Source organism: Mesoplodon densirostris, chromosome 1 (assembly GCF_025265405.1).
Source record: "Mesoplodon densirostris isolate mMesDen1 chromosome 1, mMesDen1 primary haplotype, whole genome shotgun sequence".
Classification (NCBI taxonomy): domain Eukaryota; kingdom Metazoa; phylum Chordata; class Mammalia; order Artiodactyla; family Ziphiidae; genus Mesoplodon; species Mesoplodon densirostris.
Window position 1 is genome coordinate 123,995,258 of NC_082661.1, and position 18,421 is coordinate 124,013,678.

General features: G+C 40.0%; 1 protein-coding gene across 3 annotated transcripts in view; it reads left to right on the forward strand.

Annotated features, from left to right (window-relative positions):
- The window catches only part of REEP3 (receptor accessory protein 3), a 93,820-nt gene that overhangs the window by 65,066 nt on the left and 10,333 nt on the right, over positions 1-18,421 (forward strand). For all 3 annotated transcript variants that reach the window (XM_060108976.1, XM_060108965.1, XM_060108974.1), the window contains 4 exons: positions 4,909-4,985; positions 6,765-6,885; positions 7,059-7,172; positions 16,533-16,680. In XM_060108976.1, coding sequence (XP_059964959.1) covers positions 4,918-4,985; positions 6,765-6,885; positions 7,059-7,172; positions 16,533-16,680 — 451 coding nt within the window. In that variant the 5' untranslated portion in view covers positions 4,909-4,917. The remainder of the gene's footprint in view (positions 1-4,908; positions 4,986-6,764; positions 6,886-7,058; positions 7,173-16,532; positions 16,681-18,421) is intronic.

Here is an 18,421-nt window from a genome sequence, read left to right on the forward strand (position 1 = left end):
TTTTCCTACTAGTTTTTTGTTTTAGTATTGCATTTTGTTACTGATGTTTTCTGTCGATCTAAAGAATATTTTATCTCCACATATTTATAATTCTAAATTTGTGACTTGCTTTTTTTTCTTTCTTCCTTCCTTCCTTCCCTCCCTCCTTCCCTCCTTCCTTCCTTTCTTCCTTCCTTCTTTTCTTTCTCTCCTTGACTTCTTTCTGTTATTTCCTTTGGGCTAAACCTTAAACAGTAGACTGAGCAGCCTTGAGGTATAGTTGTTTTTTTGTTTTTTTGTTTTTTTGTTTTTGCGGTACGCGGGCCTCTCACTGTTGTGGCCTCTCCCGCTGCGGAGCACAGGCTCCGGACGCGCAGGCTCAGCGGCCATGGCTCACGGGCCCAGCCGCTCCGCGGCGTGCGGGGTCCTCCCGGACCTGGGCACGAACCCGTGTCCCCTGCATCGGCAGGCGGACTCCCAACCACTGCGCCACCAGGGAAGCCCGAGGTATAGTTTTAATGAAACCTTTGCTGAGTAATCATTTGGTATAAAATCCCAACCATTAACAGAAAAAAGAAAGCAGTATCTTTTCAAGGTTAACTTTCTTTGTGCTTGTTCCCATGAATAACACACACTCATTGAATTCATTTAATTATTACCACAACTCAACTATATTTAAGGTCCATCTTTCTGATGAGGACAACAAAAAAATCCATAAGTTTATGAGAGCAGATTGTCAAAGAATATATTCAATAAAGATAAATTAGAACCATGGAGTTTTGCTTATATAAAATTGTAGCCTATACCTCAGGAAAATGTCTAGGAATACCCTATTGAGTATATAGTTTGTTGTTGTTTTTTAACTAAAAAGATAGAGCCTTCTTTTTCTTCTTTTCTCCCTTTTTTTATTTTTGGCATTATTGCGTATTCTCACAACCTAAATAAATTTTTTTCCTTTTGGAGATAAACATTATATACGTGAAAGTACTTATTTATTTGGTGGGGTTTAAAATGAATTTGAAAACTGAATTAACACTTGATTTTACCGAAGCCAGGGTGCTTTTGAAACCTGTGGGACTGTAGCAGCTCTAGTCTATTTGAGAAGTAGTCTTTCAGGGAGTATCACCAAACATTAGCTATCTGTGCAGTTCCTTTCACCTCTACTCAACCCTATTAACAGGTAAATTATGACTATTTGTAGGGTATTTTTTATCATTGTTATCCATTTGGAAGATCACATCCATAATGACGGTTGTAAAATAGTAAAATAATGAAAATATAAAATAATGAAAAATAACAAGCGTTGACTTAAATCATTTATTTTTCTGAAGGTTTCCTAAAGTTCCTATGAGGGAGACCATTTCACTCAAGCCACTACTTTCCCAGGAAAGAAGGTGGTAAAGTTTACACTGAAATCCCCAAGCTGAGTACCGGAGACGGAAGAGAGAGTTGAAAAGATTGGTCTGATGGCAGCTGCTTGTTTGAAAATCTGCCTGGTTCAGGCTTCAAAGTAGACTGTGCCCTCCTGCGCCCATTTCCCAGCTTGGTGACCTTGCACAACGTGCTTACTTTGGCCCTCAGTAAAATGAGAGTAGTTTGCCAGGTTACTTATTTTCAAACTCTGCCCCATGGAGCAGTAGGGTTTCTTGGAGTTTCCTCAAGAGTCCGACGGTGGGTAGAATGGGAGGACCAACCAGAGCTGTTTTTTTTTTTTTGTAATTGTTTTACAATTTTTTTCAATAAAGGCTTATTTAGTTCAAAAAACTTGATCGCCACCAAGGTCCCTTCTAGCTCAATGAAAGTGCATTGTTTTGTTTGCAGGGGCTTTTTTTCTTCATTTCTTTTTGAGGGGATAACCTTGTGAATACAGTTGAACAGTAAAAGTACTAAATTACTGTTTGCTTTGGAAAAGCTAAATGAACAAACTCATGTGAGAGCCTCACTTTCCTTTAAATAGAAAGGGGCGGGGAGAAAAAACACATAGGATTTTAGCCCTGGAAGAAAATCCCCATATTGGGACAAAAGCTTGGAACTGGCAGCAGTGAGGGATTTAAGATAACTCATGAAAAGTGAAAAACTAAAGAGAATATTTGGTCTAACTTTCTTTTTTAATTTGAGATGATAATCTTATAAATCAATTTCGTTGTATTTTAAATAGAGATAACGTGCCGTACTATTTTCTTCAGGCAATTTTCTGAGCTCTTGGGTAAATTATTATGCATGTGTCACAACACATTGCTTCAAAAGTTATTCATGGCTATTACTGATTTCTCCATGTACATAGAAAACTGTTTAAGCTACCTGAGTTATAGTTCCTTATTGTTTATGGAATACCCAAACAAGCATCTGTATTAAAACTAAATAGGTCAATTTTCTAGCTAATTATAGAGACCTAATTTTTGTTTTTTTGTCATCTTATTGGGATGAGAACAAGGGAAGTAGTGGTTATTCTTGGACCTCGCATTCAGCAATTCCTCACATTTCTTTCTGTACATGGCAAAATTGGTTAATAGCACCAATTCCAGAGTCAGGCAGCTTGAATAAGTCATTTTACCTCTCTCTGCCACCGTTTTCTTATAATCATATAATTATGTTTTCTACTTCATAATGTTGTTGTGGGGATAAGTGAATTAATATATGTGATGCACTTAGTACAGTCCCTGGCCTATACTTGTCATGGTTTTGTGTATTATTGTTAGCCATTATTATATTATTGAGAAAGTGGAGGGTTGTTTTTTACATCTTTATTGTAGTATAATTGCTTTACAATGTTATGTTAGTTTCTGCTGTATAACACAGTGAATCAGCTATACGTATACATATATACGCATATCCCCTCCCTCTTGCGTCTCCCTCCCTCCCTCCCTCCCTATCCCACCCCTCTAGGTGGTCACAAAGCACCAAGCTGATCTCCCTGTGCTATGCGGCTCTTCCCACTAGCTATCTACTGTACATTTGGTAGTGTATATATGTCAGTGCCACTCTCTAACTTTGTCCCAGCTTACCCTTCCCCCTCCCCGTGTCCTCAAGTCCATTCTCTACGTTTGCATCTTTATTCCTGTCCTGCCCCTAGGTTCTTCAGAACCTTTTTTTTTTTTTAGATTCCATATATATGTGTTAGCATATGGTATTTTTCTCTTTCTGACTTACTTCACTCTGTACGACAGACTCTAAGTCCATCCACCTCACTACAAATAACTCAATTTTGTTTCTTTTTATGGCTGAGTAATATTCCTTTGTATATATGTACCACATCTTCTTTATCCATTCATCTATCGATGGACACCTAGGTTGAAAAGCAGAGATTTTAACCCTGAAAGAAAATCCAACCTACATGAGAGATAAGAGTCTCTGTGCTTAGGAAGGTGGAAAGGTATATTCTCACTCATTTGTGAGAATGAGTTCAAGATAAAATTAATATGGCAGCATTCCATGAAAAGGATTGGTACAGAGATACCAGAGTCTTGAGGACCTTTTAAGATGCTCTATTCCAGGCAAGAGATAAAAATATCCTGGGGCCTCCCTGGTGGCGCAAGTGGTTGAGAGTCCGCCTGCCGATGCAGGGGATACGGGTTCGTGCCCCGGTCTGGGAGGATCCCATATGCCGCGGAGCGGCTGGGCCCGTGAGCCATGGCCGCTGAGCCTGCGCGTCCGGAGCCTGCGCGTCCGGAGCCTGTGCTCCGCAACGGGGGAGGCCACAACAGTGAGAGGCCCGCATACCGCAAAAAAAAAAAAAAAAAAATATATCCTGAACTACTGTCTTAGTTCTTTTAGGCTGCTATAACAAAAATACCATAGTCTAGGTGGTTTATAAACAACAGAAATGTATTCTCACAGTTTAGGAGGCTGAGAAGTCCAAGATCAAAGTGCCAGCAGACCCCATGTCTGGTGAGGGCCCACTTCCCAGTTTATGATGGCCATCTTCTTGCTGTGTCCTCACATGGTAGAAGAGCAGAGAGAGCTCTCTGGAGTCTCTTTTATAAGGATACTATTCACATTCATGAGGACACTACCTTCATGACCTGAAAACCTCCCAAAGGCCCCACCTTCTAGTACACATTCAGGGTTAGGATTTCAGCCTATGAATTTTGAAGGGACACAAACATTTGGTCTATTGCAACTACTCTTGTGGTATTGGAGTAGAAGGAAAAGGATATGTGAAAGATTACAGGCTGGGCTTCCCTGGTGGTGCGGTGGTTGGGAGTCTGCCTGCCGATGCAGGGGACACGGGTTCGTGCCCCAGTCCGGGAGGATCCCGCATGCCGCGGAGCGGCTGGGCCCGTGGGCCGTGGCCGCTGAGCCTGCGCATCTGCAGCCTCTGCTCCGCAGCGGGAGAGACCGCAGCGGTGAGAGGCCCGCGTACCGCAAAAAAAAAAAAAAAAAAAAAAAAGATTACAGGCTTATATTTAGAGCAAGAGGAAGAAGACACCAACCTTAGACTTTCAAAGTGGGTGACTAGCATCATGGATGTAACAAACCCAGGATTGTTCTTTGGTTTCTGAATTGTTTCTATATATTGAGAAATAAGGAATGCAAAATTTAAAAGCCTAATAAAGATTAAATGTGGTCATATCATATACTATATGATTTGTATAATAATTAAATAGCTAGTAATCTTCATAAGGGAGCATGTAGATAAGATCTTTTAAAGAATTTTCCTCCAGTTAAGAAAAACATGTCCTATTTTTTCAATTCTCTCATTTCGGTTCCTACATTATATTGTATCAAGCCTAGAGATTTGTTATTCTTTGATTCTTCTATCCCAAGACTACTGATGTAGTGATGTGAGGAACTCAGGCATAAAACCTGTTGAGAATTAAACCATCACCTTCTGCATTTAATCCTACATACTATATATGATATATACAGTTTTTCAGAGTTGCAGATAACTTTGGTCTATTATTTCATATGTATTTTTATTGTTTCCAGGTTCGATGGATGATGTACTGGATTGTCTTTGCTCTCTATACTGTGACTGAAACAGTAGCAGATCAGACAGTTGCTTGGTAAGTTCTAGTGATGACAAAAGGCCAGACTATAGACTCTTATTCAGGTGTCCTGAGTTCTTATCCTGCTCTGGCTGTTAACTGAGTGAATTTGATCAGTCTACCTAATTATCCATTGTATCATTTTCTTCATCTGGGTTCCCCACAAGAACATTACTTTCCTTTGGAAATCCCCCAGGTGAAGGCAGCTCATCCTTCTCCCCACATGCCACTCCCTGCCCATCTCCCACACACCTCCCACTACCTTGGAATAGAGAAAACTTGGTTGTCATTATCTTTTTTCCACACTGATGACTTCAGACTATTTTTTCTTGATTACTTCCTAAACGACTCCTCTTTTGAATCCCACAGCATCTGGTTTTAGCACTCCCTCCCCATCCTTAAAAGTCTCATATACAGGGCTTCCCTGGTGGCCCAGTGGTTGTGAGTCCGCCTGCTGATGCAGGGGACACGGGTTCGTGCCCCGGTCCGGGAAGATCCCACATGCCGCGGAGCGGCTGGGCCCGTGAGTCATGGCCGCTGAGCCTGCGCGTCCAGAGCCTGTGCTCTGCAACGGGAGAGGCCACAACAGTGAGAGGCCCGCGTACCGCAAAAAATAAAAATAAAAAAAAAGTAAACAACATAGAAAAAGCTTACCACGAGCAATGATAGTCCAGAAACTCCTCTGTAACTGCACTGTGCAGAGACCCTTTGTAGACTACACAAGAGTCATTCCTCACTGCCCCCTGCCCACCTGTCTCATCAGAAGAGCCCAGATTTTTTTTTTTATCATGTATCTTAGTACTTCATGTACCACAAGGTGCTGGTCCCCTCGTGATGTATTAGTTAACTTTTGCTGTTAACTTTTGCTTTCCCTAAAAGCACAATGGGTTAGAAAAACAAACATTCATTTCTTGCTCAAGCTATATGAGGACAAATGGTTGACTGCAACTTTGCTGGCCTCAGCTCAGTTTTAAGTGTCTTCTTGTTCAAGGACCAAGGATGAAGAAGCAGCTGTTCTTGTGGCAAAAAGCAAAGGTTGAAAGCAGGAGGTTGGGGGTGTTGAGGTGAGGGAGTCAAAGGGCATTTAAAGCGTCTCCTTGCATGTGACATATGTCACACTCACATTCTGTTGCCCAAAGCAGGTCACATGGCTAAAGCCATGGTCATTGCTTGAGGAAGTGTATTCAGCCTACCGAGAAGGCACTGAAAAATCAAGTGGGAAGGGGCATGGGTATATTACCCTAATTCCCAGGTTACCACAATGGCAATTCCATTCTCCTTTCAAGTGAACAGTTTAGGTCTGTCAAGTGCTGCAGTTCTGGCCAAATGAAATTGGAGGGGACGTTTTCTGGGAGCTCTAAGGGAAGGAGATGTGTATATGGGGTAACACTGTACACTTGGTGCTTATAAAGGTGACTCCTGATGCTTGGAGGTGTGTCCAGGTAATGCCATGACAGCTACGCTCTGCAGACAGGGTGGGTGTACCTTACTATCGTGGTTATAAATGCTATTAAGGCCCTCTCTGAACTGCCACAGTCAGTTGGGCAGCTTGGCTGTGCTTGTCTAAACAGAGCAATCTTGTACTAGAATGTGTGAATCACTCTGGGGGTCAGGTTGCTCTGATCTGTATAGTTAATGAGATTTTGTCAATTCAAACATGGTTGTTTTCCTGATCACAACTTTTTACATGTGAAAACTTAACCCAGTGACTGAACTTTGTAAAAAGTTTTTTTTGCAATTTCCTCATGGTGTGCACTTTATTTTCACTGGCGTTTTTTTCTAATTTTTTCTCGTTAGGTTCCCCCTGTACTATGAGCTTAAGATTGCTTTTGTCATATGGCTGCTCTCTCCCTATACCAAAGGAGCAAGTTTAATATATAGAAAATTCCTTCATCCACTACTTTCTTCAAAGGAAAGGGTAAGATATACAGATTATTTCCACAAATCACTTGTTAGAAATGTATATCATCACATGCTGTATGCTATAAAATGAGTGAAACTATTATGTTAAGGGGGAGAAGTCCCAGTTTTCAGCTTCTTGACACTCTTTTTAAATAAAATTAATATTTATGGTTTTGATTTTTTTTCTAGGAGATTGATGATTATATTGTACAAGCAAAGGAACGAGGCTATGAGACTATGGTAAACTTTGGGCGGCAAGGTTTAAATTTAGCAGCTACTGCTGCTGTCACTGCAGCAGTGAAGGTAATTCTTTATTTACCTTTTTTTTTTTTTAATCCAGTGTCACATTGTCAATGAATAATGTAGGGTGGCTTTTTACTTCAGATCATTATAAAATTTTGGCACAAATTTACCTTGTTTATTTCTGTAATACTAGAAAAAAAAAGTAGATTATTTTAAAGGCATTTTAACATGTGTTTTCTATAATTGTTGGATATTTTGAAACTCTTAATTGATGACAAAATGAGAGCTAGTTAGTAAGTAAAGCATACTGGAAAATGTCATTTTGTCATAATTTTCCTACTTTATAACCTTAAAGTAGTTTTGAGTAAATCACCTTTAGTGAAGATGACCATTCTTTCTTTCTCTGTCTTTGGTGTTTTTTCCCTCTCTCTCTCCATGGCAATATCTTGGTAGGATTTCTGGCTTACTTCTGCACCCATACTTCAACCAGTTTGAGGTAACTGATTATTCAAAATAAGGCATGAAAATTTTCTGTTCTTAAAACTTAAGATTTTACTTAGCCAATTACTAATGTCATGTGTTGTGTTTTGCAAGCCAAATTATCAAAGGAATGCCTTCTGTGAAAATTCGCATTATGGCTTTTGGATTTCTTTGCATGTAGTAATTAGTGTGGTTTATTTTAAATACCATAGCATAATTGGTTTTGGTGTGTAGTATATGGAAGGAAAATAGGTTTCAGATCCAGAAAGTGCTGAGTGTGACATTCTAAGTAACCATCGGTGATTTACTTAACTTCTCAATTGGGAGGATGGCGAGGAGGAGAAAATGAGGTGGAAGAGAACTAAAGTCGTCGTCTTCTGTATATGAAAGTAGAGGTTTTAAAGTGGTTGCCTGCAGGGGGATGGAGAGAAGGGGACTAAGGGCTTCTTGCTTTCTTTTGTTACAAAATTTAGCATTATTTAACTTTACAAATGAAGTACATGTATTTATTTACACCCCAAAGAAGATGCTTTCTGAGTTTTCCATACTTAAAAGCAACATTCAACGTGATTCTATGGCAAAAAACTAAAAATTAACTTTTGATGTCAAAAATTGCTTAGAAAATATAGACATTTTAGAACATTGTTTTAGGAAACATAGAAGCACACAAATCCTATTTGCCCTCTTTACTTTTTTTTTTTTTTTCTTTATTTGGCTTCATTTGGGTCTTCGTTGCTGTGCGCGGGCTTTCTCTAGTTGTGGTGGGAGAGCGGGGGCTGCTCTTCTTTGCGGTACGTGGACTTCTCATCGCGGTGGCTTCTCTTGTCGTGGAGCACGGGCTCTAGGCGCACCAGCTTCAGTAGTTGTGGCTCGCAGGCTATAGTGCGCAGGCTCAGTAGCTGTGGTGCACGGGCCTAGTTGCCCCCAGGCATGTGGGATCTTCCTGGACCAGGGTGCGAACCCACGTCCGCTGCTTTGGCAGGTGGATTCTTAACCACTGAACCACTAGGGAAGTCCCTGCTCTCTTCACTTTAACACTTAAATATAGTTTATAATCCTACATACTCTGTGAGACACCTCCCTACATATTGTCACTATTTTGTAGGATATTTATTTTATTTTGACTTACTACTTCCAAACTCTGTGTGAGGAATCAGAAACCCCAACTAGATTATCTTATCCTGGTTCCCTTCTCATTTATTTTTATTTTATACATACTTTGCTGCCATCAGTATTTAACATCTAATATATTTATTCAACATGTATGTATTTAATGTATTTAACATCTATATGTATATATGTTTTTATTATTTGTTTGTTTGTTTGTTTGTTTTGGCTACGCCTGGTCTTAGTTGCAGCATGTGGGATCTAGTTCCCTGACCAAGGATCGAACCCAGGCCCCCTGCATTGGGAGCCAGAGTCTTATCCATTGGACTTCCAGGGAAGTCTCTATGTATGTATTTAATGCCTACCATACGGTAGGTGCTTGGAATGCAGCAATGAACAAAATAGATACAGTCCTTATCCTCACAGGCTACTACTGTCAAGCTGAATGTCTGTACTCACTAACTGAAAATTTTACCTCATCTTTGGTTGCTTAGAGCCTACCCCTTGCCCTCCACTATGAAAATAAGCATTATCTGGTAATTCCCTGGCGGTGCAGTGGTTAGGACTCCACGCTTTCACTGCCGAGAGCCAGGGTTCAATCCCTGGTTGGGGAACTACGATCCCACAAGCCTCACGGTGCAGACAAAAAAAATAAATAAAAAATAAAATAAAAATAAGCATTGTCTCACAGAAACACTTTGCTGTAGAAAGGCTATAAAAGTAATTCTATACCTATGTTTCTCTGGCTTCTTTGTTGTTCGATGTTTGTTTTTATTTATACATTTAACAAATCAAAACTACCTCCCCACTTCAAAGGCAGGAAACAGATCATAAAAGTCATCTAAGTTACCACTGCAGAACAAACAAGCACACATCCTGTAATTTGAATTCACTTTGGAATGCTCTCTTTTGTTTGTGATCTCGTGATCCTTTTGTTATCAAGCTCACTGTATGAGGCAACCCTCACCATTCACCTCATGAGCACAGGAATGCTGGCATCAACCATACTGGATTTTATTCATTAGAAATAGTCGTTAAATATGCTGAACATAGCATAATGTTAACACTATTTGCCTCAAGTTTTACTGTGCCTATTTTAAAGCAGGGGAAATTAGTTTCATCTCTGGAGATGTCAAAGAAAGGCAGTGTGATGGAAGAATCACTGAACCAGACGCTTCATACCGAAGAGTAAATTGAAACTGAAATAGGAAATAGGTCAAGTTTAAGGAGAAACTGCAAGAAAGCTAATAGAAAGACTTGAGAATTATTAAACATTTTTTTTTGCAATATATGGTTTGTTAAAAATACCTTTCAGGCTAAAAATATTGGACTCTCAGTGTGACCTTTAAAGATCAGCAGTACCCCTGACTAGTTTTCCCAGGTTGAACCGCCTGAGCATGTTAAAGATGAAAATAGGAATCTAATCAGAACATTTATTACACCGTAAAGCAATTTTCTGAAAATGTTACTCAGTTCTGTGACCTCATTACCAGGCATCTGTTACCAAGGTCAGTGTACAAGTTTATTTTGGCTGAGCAAAGCACAAGCATATGAAGGAGCTTCAGGGATTTTACTGAGGATGTTCAACATCCCATAGCTTTCACACGATAAATGCCGGTGGCCTTTGTACAGATGAGCAATACTCCTGCCGGACGAAGGACAGATAAAGAAAAGTACGTTTAGTCGTATTAACCATCTCTTGGGATTTTCTTTGGCAGCCTCTTCTTGGTGAATTCTTTGGCAGATATTATTAAAAAAATCAATTATCACAGAAATGAGAATATTAAAGTTAAAATTTCTGAAATCTTATTGACTGTAAATGATGATGATTAGGTCAGAAATCCTGACATCTTGCTGTCTGTTTGGTTTTTTTGTTTGTTTTCTTTTTTGCGGTACGCGGGCCTCTCACTGTTGTGGCCTCTCCCGTTGCGGAGCACAGGCTCCGGACGCGCAGGCTCAACGGCCATGGTTCACGGGCCTAGCCGCTCCGTGGCGTGTGGGATCTTCCCAGACTGGGGTACGAACCCGTGTCCCCTGCATCAGCAGGCGGACTCAACCACTGCGCCACCAGGGAAGCCCTTGCTGTCTGTTTTAATGGCTTTCTGTTTGTGAAAGGATTTAAGGAGATTCAGCTGCTTAGTATCATCCATTTAAAAAGGGAGCCCTTCTTTAGACAATGGAGAAGAAAGATCATATTTTTTTCTCTGCAATCTAGGAAAGCACAGTATTATAATGAAAGTTGAATTCTATAGCAGTTGAGTTGTCAGCATTTTTTAGCCCTGATTCTGCCACTAATTAGCAGTGAGATTTGGGCAGTCATCTGCACTGATCTAAGTATTTATTTTCTTACCCGTAAAATGCAGGGGTAAAAACTGACTTCTAAAACCCCTTATGCTCTAAAACAGTGGTTCTCAACTGGGGGTAGTTTTGCCCTCCAAGGGACATTTGGCCATGTCTGGAGATGTTGTGGGATGTCACAAGTTAGAGGGGTGTGCTGCCAGTGGCATCTCAGGTAGAGGACAAGGATGCTGCTTAATATCCTACAAAGCACAGGACGGCATCCCCACACACACACACAAAATTATCTAGCCCAAAATAGCATTGGTGCTGAAGTCGAGAAACCCTGCTCTAAAAGTATGATGAGTCAGAAAAGGCTAAAAGAATACATAAATATGTATAGGTAGTTTGGGTGATGGGTTACAAATAATCTTTCTTTTTTATATTTTCTCTGTTACAAACATTCTTCAATAAATATATATTGCTTTAATCTTAAAACCACTAAAATATATTTTTCACTTAATGCAAATGCAATCAATTCCATTCTAGGCTTGATCAGATTGTGTTAAATGTCCATAGGGTAAAGCCATTTCCCTAAAAACTGGGGACTGATCCTATCTGCAGTTATACTGTAGTATGTCAAAGATCAACAAGAAATAGAGCTTCATGGCTATTCATTATTGAACAGTATCATAAAAATTGTTCCATAAAAGATTGTTTGGGGCTTCCCTGGTGGCGCAGTGGTTGAGAGTCTGCCTGGCGATGCTAGGAGACATGGGTTCGTGCCCCGGTCCGGGAAGATCCCACATGCCGCGGAGTGGCTGGGACCGTGAGCCATGGCCGCTGAGCTTGCGCGTCCGGAGCCTGTGCTCTGCAACGGGAGAGGCCACAACAGTGAAAGGCCCGCGTACCGCAAAAATAAAAAAATTAAAAAAAAAGATTGTTTGTATGCTTGTAAGATTATAAAGCATTGCTGATTATGTTTTTGAATTCTTAATTTAAAAATGTGAAGAGGATAGGTTGAGGTTTTATACAAAGATGCTGATAAGCACGGTAAATTCCCCTTATTTAACACAAAATATAGTAACTTTAATGTAATATATAACCAGAATATGAAGTATTTAAACAAAGGCAGAATCGTTTGGGTATAAAGAAGTTAGAATTAGTCATACATGCAGGGTCCCTTTTCACAGATGCCAACTATAGACTTGGATACTTGAGCAGACATTCAGATTCTCTAGTGCCCTTGGATGTAAGTGAGCTCTGTATGAGGCCAGCTCGGGAAGCTGCTTCTCAGCTGAAAGATTCTTTCCAGAGCTTGAATGTGTTAGATTTGGTCCCAGCCCTCCCACCCAGTCAGCCCTTACAGTGTTCTTAGTTTCTTAAATGGATGTTCTGGGCTCATACAAATTCAAACCCCGAGAACTCAGAGTTACCTGAACACAGGAACACTTCTGCTAATGATGTGAAATATTCTTCAGAATGCTTTTTAATTACTTTGACTTTTGCTTTCTCATCATAATCTTTCTGTTACCTTCTCTTTGATTTTTAGGACCAATTTTAAAAGACAGTGTACATACAATTCTGTAGAGAATAGGATCTAAAATACTGGGATATAGAATTACCTTGTGCATGGTAACGCCCTTCCAACTTACTGACTAAAACTGCTCTTTCCACACGTATTTTCCTCCTCAGACTAGAACCTGTCTTCATTTTTTTTTTTTTTTTTTTTTTATTTTTGTTTTTTTGCGGTACACGGGCCTCTCACTGTTGTGGCCTCTCCCGTTGTGGAGCACAGGCTCCGGACGCGCAGGCTCAGCGGCCATGGCTCACGGGCCCAGCCGCTCCACGGCATGTGGGATCTTCCTGGACCGGGGCACAAACCCGTGTCACCTACATCAGCAGGCAGACTCTCAACCACTGCGCCACCAGGGACGCCCTTACAGTGCTCTTTATTTGTTCACATGGGTTCTATTATATTTACTGTCCAGCGTCCTTTCCTTTCAGCTGGAATGACTTCCTTTAGTATTTGTTATAGGGGAGGGCTGCTAGTGACAAATTCTTAGTTTTTAAATATCTTTGGCTGAATTTGTTCTTTAAAGGACAGTTTTGCTGGATAGTGAATACACATTTGAAACTTTTTTTCTCTCAAAACTTTGAATATGTCATCCCAGTGCTTTCTGTCCTCCATGGTTTCTGAAAAGGCATTATTAATTTAAAGAAAATCTCAATATCTTTTGTATTGTTATTGACAAGTGACTATAATTCCCTGTTTATGCCCTCAAAATGTAGAAACAATTTTTATTTTAATTATGGGAGTAAGGAATTTAGATATTGGAGAAATGATCAAGAAATGGATCAGAAATTCTTATAGTATACTATGTTACAATTAAAATTTTACTATACCATCTATGACTAATTTTATAATATGAAGAAATTTTTGAAAAAAATCGCTCATCTGCCTAAACATCACACTGTTTTCATTTTTTAATATTTTTCCCTAACTATAACCATACTGCATACTTGTGCCCATATTTTGCATGATTTAGAATTCTGAGGTGGAGGGTAGATATTTCCACTTAACATTTTATTGCAAACATAATTCCCTTATTAATGGACTTTTTGTGCTGAATATATAAAAATTAGAGGGAATAGGTCTGCCTTTAGCTGCAATTATTTTATAATGACACCTCTCCTTTAAAGTGGTCACGTTGGATACTTATAATTTATGTAATATTTTTGAAGTTCATAATAGTGCAATAGTTCTCTCCCCATATTATTTCTATTCTGGACCCATTAGAAAATATACAGTGGAAAAAAATGATTTTTCAAAGTGATAATGGCTGTTGAAGTGCCGTGGGTCTTCAAGGAGGGTACAGCCCCTTTTTGCTTTTGTCTACAGCACCTGGCCTTTTTGGGGGATTGATAATACTTGGGGCTAGAGGGTTGGTTACTCAAGAGCTACATTAAAATCCATACTGTATAGAGATCACCCAGATACCTCAGGGTTGGTCCTTGCTCACCTTTAATGTAAACCTGAAGCAAACGCCTAGTGGATGGTGTAATCTACCCATGTAGATAGATACCCATTACTGTACCTATAGTTTGGTGCTGAAACTCTCTATATAAACTCCAGCGTTTACATTAAAACATGCTGCAACCTATGGAGAACTTACCAGCAGTCAAGAGTAATGAAAAAGAAGAGGCATAAAAAGAGTATTTAGTTTACTTATTACATACTCAATATCAGTCCCATACCACGTGCACTCAGAGAACAGAAGAAGCCGAAGATTTGTCCCTCTCTAGTTTCTTTAAATCTTGCTCTGGAGGCAAAATATATAAAATACAACAATAGAACTAACATTAATTTGTGAGTTCATTTGTGAGATATGCCCGAAGTAATTAGTTGATTATAATCATTAAAGATACCAAAGTTTGTGGGTGCTATAAAGCTAGACTGATTCAATGGCACTTTGACTCATTTGCATGCTGAGATGTACTTTCTTGAGTGTGAGGGTTTGGGAGTTACAGTAGAGGGTATCATGGACGTATATTATCATTCATTTGGCAATAGGAAAAAAAGTCAAGAATTGCTGAGAGAGGGCACAGAAGTACAAAGATAGGAATAGAGAAAATGACAGTTCTGAGAAAACAAGGCATCTGTTTCAGATGAGCACTGGTCACTTCCTTTTAGTGTGTGTCTGAAGTCTTCTGTCATCTTCTTTTTTTTTTGGCTGTACGCGGCCTCTCACTGTTGTGGCCTCTCCCGTTGCGGAGCACAGGCTCCGGACGCACAGGCTCAGCGGTCATGGCTCGTGGACCCAGCCGCTCCGTGGCATGTGGGATCTTCCTGGACCGGGGCACGAACCCGTGTCCCGCTGCATCGGCAGGCGGACTCTCAACCACTACGCCACCAGGGAAGCCCTGTTATCCTCTATTTAAGAAGCAAATGGTATCTGATAAAAAGAGAGTATAATGAATTAAACCTTGTCAAGAATGTTTAAAGATGTGTGGAATCCAATTATTTTTATTGAGGATATAGACCCTTTAATAATTCTTCTTTATAATTCAAAAAATATGGTAGAAATTACAAAGCTTAAGTGGGGAATGAAAATGGTGTTTGGGTTTGACATAATAGGATATCACTCACTCGGAGTAGCTAAATCAAGACTCATGAAACAAGACCTTTTTCTTCAGTGTAAAATACATGTTAGCAGTAATGTTCGAATGTTTGTGGTGCCCTAGGCTTTGAAATTTAGAGATGAACCATTATGGATGAGTTTCTACAGTTACATTATAACTAGAGGCAATCATAAATTCACATGTGTGAGAAGAAGAAATAATAAGTGTAAAAAAAACATTTAGAATATTTTTAATCCAGCTATAAATAAGAAATGAGTCATCTGTATGCTATGCAAATTTTCAAGTGGGTAAATTTAGAAATTATTTTTTTCTCTTTACAAAACTTTATACTTTGGGGGGAAATGTAGTTATGTCTGAGAAGTTCAGAAATGTCCCTTTCAAAGCTGTGCAATGATGAAAAGCATTGAACTTTCTGCAGTAATGGGAATGTCCTGTAGCTGCACTGTCCAATACAATAGCCACTAGCCACATGTGGCTATTGAGCATTTGAAATGTAGCTAGTGCAATTAAGGAGCTGAATTTTTAAACTTATTTAATTTTAGTTAAATTTAAATACCCACTTGTACCTAATGTCTACCATATTGTTAAGGCTTTAAAATGACTTAAAGTCAAATTGTGTGTATTAGTAGATATGCTTTGCCAGATGGTGAATTCATTAACTGAATATCGTTTCATACTCAAGATTCTTTGGCTCTTAAATTTTTTTTACTGTGTTCTAGGTAGAGCCATTACCATTCCTGACTTAGCTTTAAGACAGCATCTCTTTTACTTTAAAAAGTTCTTCTGAATCATAAACGTAAGCCTCAAAGTGCTACTTTTTTTTTTTTTTTTTTTTTTGTGGTACGCGGGCTTCTCAATGCTGTGGCCTCTCCCGTTGCGGAGCACAGGCTCCGGACGCACAGGCCCAGCGGCCATGGCTCACGGGCCCAGCCGCTCCGCGGCATGTGGGATCTTCCCGGACCGGGGCACAAACCCGTGTCCCCTGCATCGGCAGGCGGACTCTCAACCACTGCGCCACCAGGGAAGCCCTCAAAGTGCTACTTTTAGGAGAGAGAAATATTATGGATGATGTTTACAGAGAGGATAAGCTCATTAAACATTTTTTTACATTCTTGAATTAAATATAAAGCTGAAATGTTTGGGAGTGGAATGTACTGATGTCTACAACTTGCTTTGAAATGCATTAAAAATTGATTGATGGATGGAGAGATGGTAAATATATGGTAAAGCAGTTAGAGCAAAATATAAATGATATACGGGTATCCACTGTAGAATTCTTTCAACTTTTCTGAATGTTTCATTTTAAAATGAATAAGCTTCATGATAAAATGTTGGAGGAAAGTTAAATGGAAACATATTAAGTATTTTAAAGTGCATTTCTTTTCTTGGATCTATCACTTCTCTGTTAAATAGAGCCAAGGAGCAATAACTGAACGTTTCCGAAGTTTCAGTATGCATGATCTAACAGCTATCCAAGGTGATGAGCCTGTGGGACAGAGACCATACCAACCTCTCCCAGAAACAAAAAAGAAAAGTAAATCAGCCTCCGGTGAATCACCAGGTGTGCTTGTTTTGTTTTAATGTATTGTTCTTTCATAATTGGGATCTTGAGTCAAGATGGGTACTAAAATAATACTTGGTCGCTACCTGAATTTGGGTAAACAACATTTATTTTTAAGCTTATATTCTTGAGCTTCACACTTAACTGTATGTAGGTCTCCTCCTCTAAATTTTCTCTAAATAAGGTTAGTGCTTGCTTTTTGTTGACTCTGGAGATAATCCAGGTAAGAAAAGTAGCAGTAGCGGCTTGTGCTGCCATGAATTTTTAGAAGCAGTGGATGTGGTTACCCTCTACCACCAGTGCTAGTTCTGACCTGTGATCTCTAACTTGCTACTCAAACTATGTAGTGGCATCTGAGTTTTATAATTAAACCCTCCTTAATATAAGTGCTGTGAACAAAGAAGGATATTGACTTATAAGATAAAAAGCTTTAAGCAGGTGACAAAAGATGACAGGTTTGAAAATAGGATTACTCCAATGGAAAAATGTGTTGAAATCATGACCTGTAGACTAAGAACTAACTTGTTCTAATGTAAATTATAAGCATGTCATAGTTGATACGTTCTAAAATTTTAGTAAATTTTTGTGATCTTAGAAACATACACATAAACAAAAAGACATAGTCCCTTAGTCATTTTTTTTTTGCATATAAGAAAGTTGTAGTTCAAGGCCCAACTGAGAACTAAGATCTTCAGGATATTTCTTTTTTTTTTTTTTGCGGTATGCGGGCCTCTCACTGTTGTGGCCTCCCCCGTTGCGGAGCACAGGCTCCGGACGCGCAGGCTCCGGACGCGCAGGCTCAGCGGCCATGGCTCACGGGCCCAGCCACTCCGCGGCATATGGGATCCTCCCAGACCGGGGCACGAACCCGTATCCCCTGCATCGGCAGGCGGACTCTCAACCACTTGCGCCACCAGGGAGGCCCCAGGATATTTCTTATTAAAGTATTAGGAGGTCCATAAGGTACAGGACTACTTGATCTTTTTTTTTTTTTTTTAAGTAGAAGTTTTCTTCTGAGGGAGACTGAAAATCATCCTTTATAATTAAAACCAATTTGAAAAGAGCAGTCCCGCAGTGAGAGAGTAGCATTGACATATATACACTACCAAATGTAAAATAGATAGCTAGTGGGAAGCAGCTGCATAGCACAGGGAGATCAGCTTGGTGCTTTGTGACCACCTGGGAGGGCAGGAGGGAGACGCAAGAGGGAGGGGATATGGGGATATGTATATACGTATAGCTGATTCACTTTGTTACACAGCAGCAACTAACACACCGTTGTAAAGCAATTATACTCCAATAAAAATGTTAAAAAAAAAAAAAAGAGGGACTTCCCTGGTGGCACAGTGGTTGAGAATCTGCCTGCCAATGCAGGGGACACGTGTTCGATCCCTGGTCCGGGAAGATCCCACATGCCACAGAGCAACTAAGCCCATGTGCCACAACTACAGGGCCTGCGCTCTAGAGCCTGTGAGCCACAACTACTGAGCCCGTGTGCCACAACTACTGAAGCCCGTGCTCCTAGAGCCCGTGCTTCGCAACAAGAGCAGCCACTGCAATGAGAAGCCCGCGCACCACAATGAAGAGTAGCCCCCGCTCACCACAACTAGGGAAAGCCTGCATGCATCAATGAAGACCCAACGCAGCCAAAAATAAATGAATTAATTAATTTAAGAAAAGAAAGAAAGAAAAGAACAGTCCCTTCTTATAAAGGAAAAATAGTGAACTTTCTTCTAAGTTC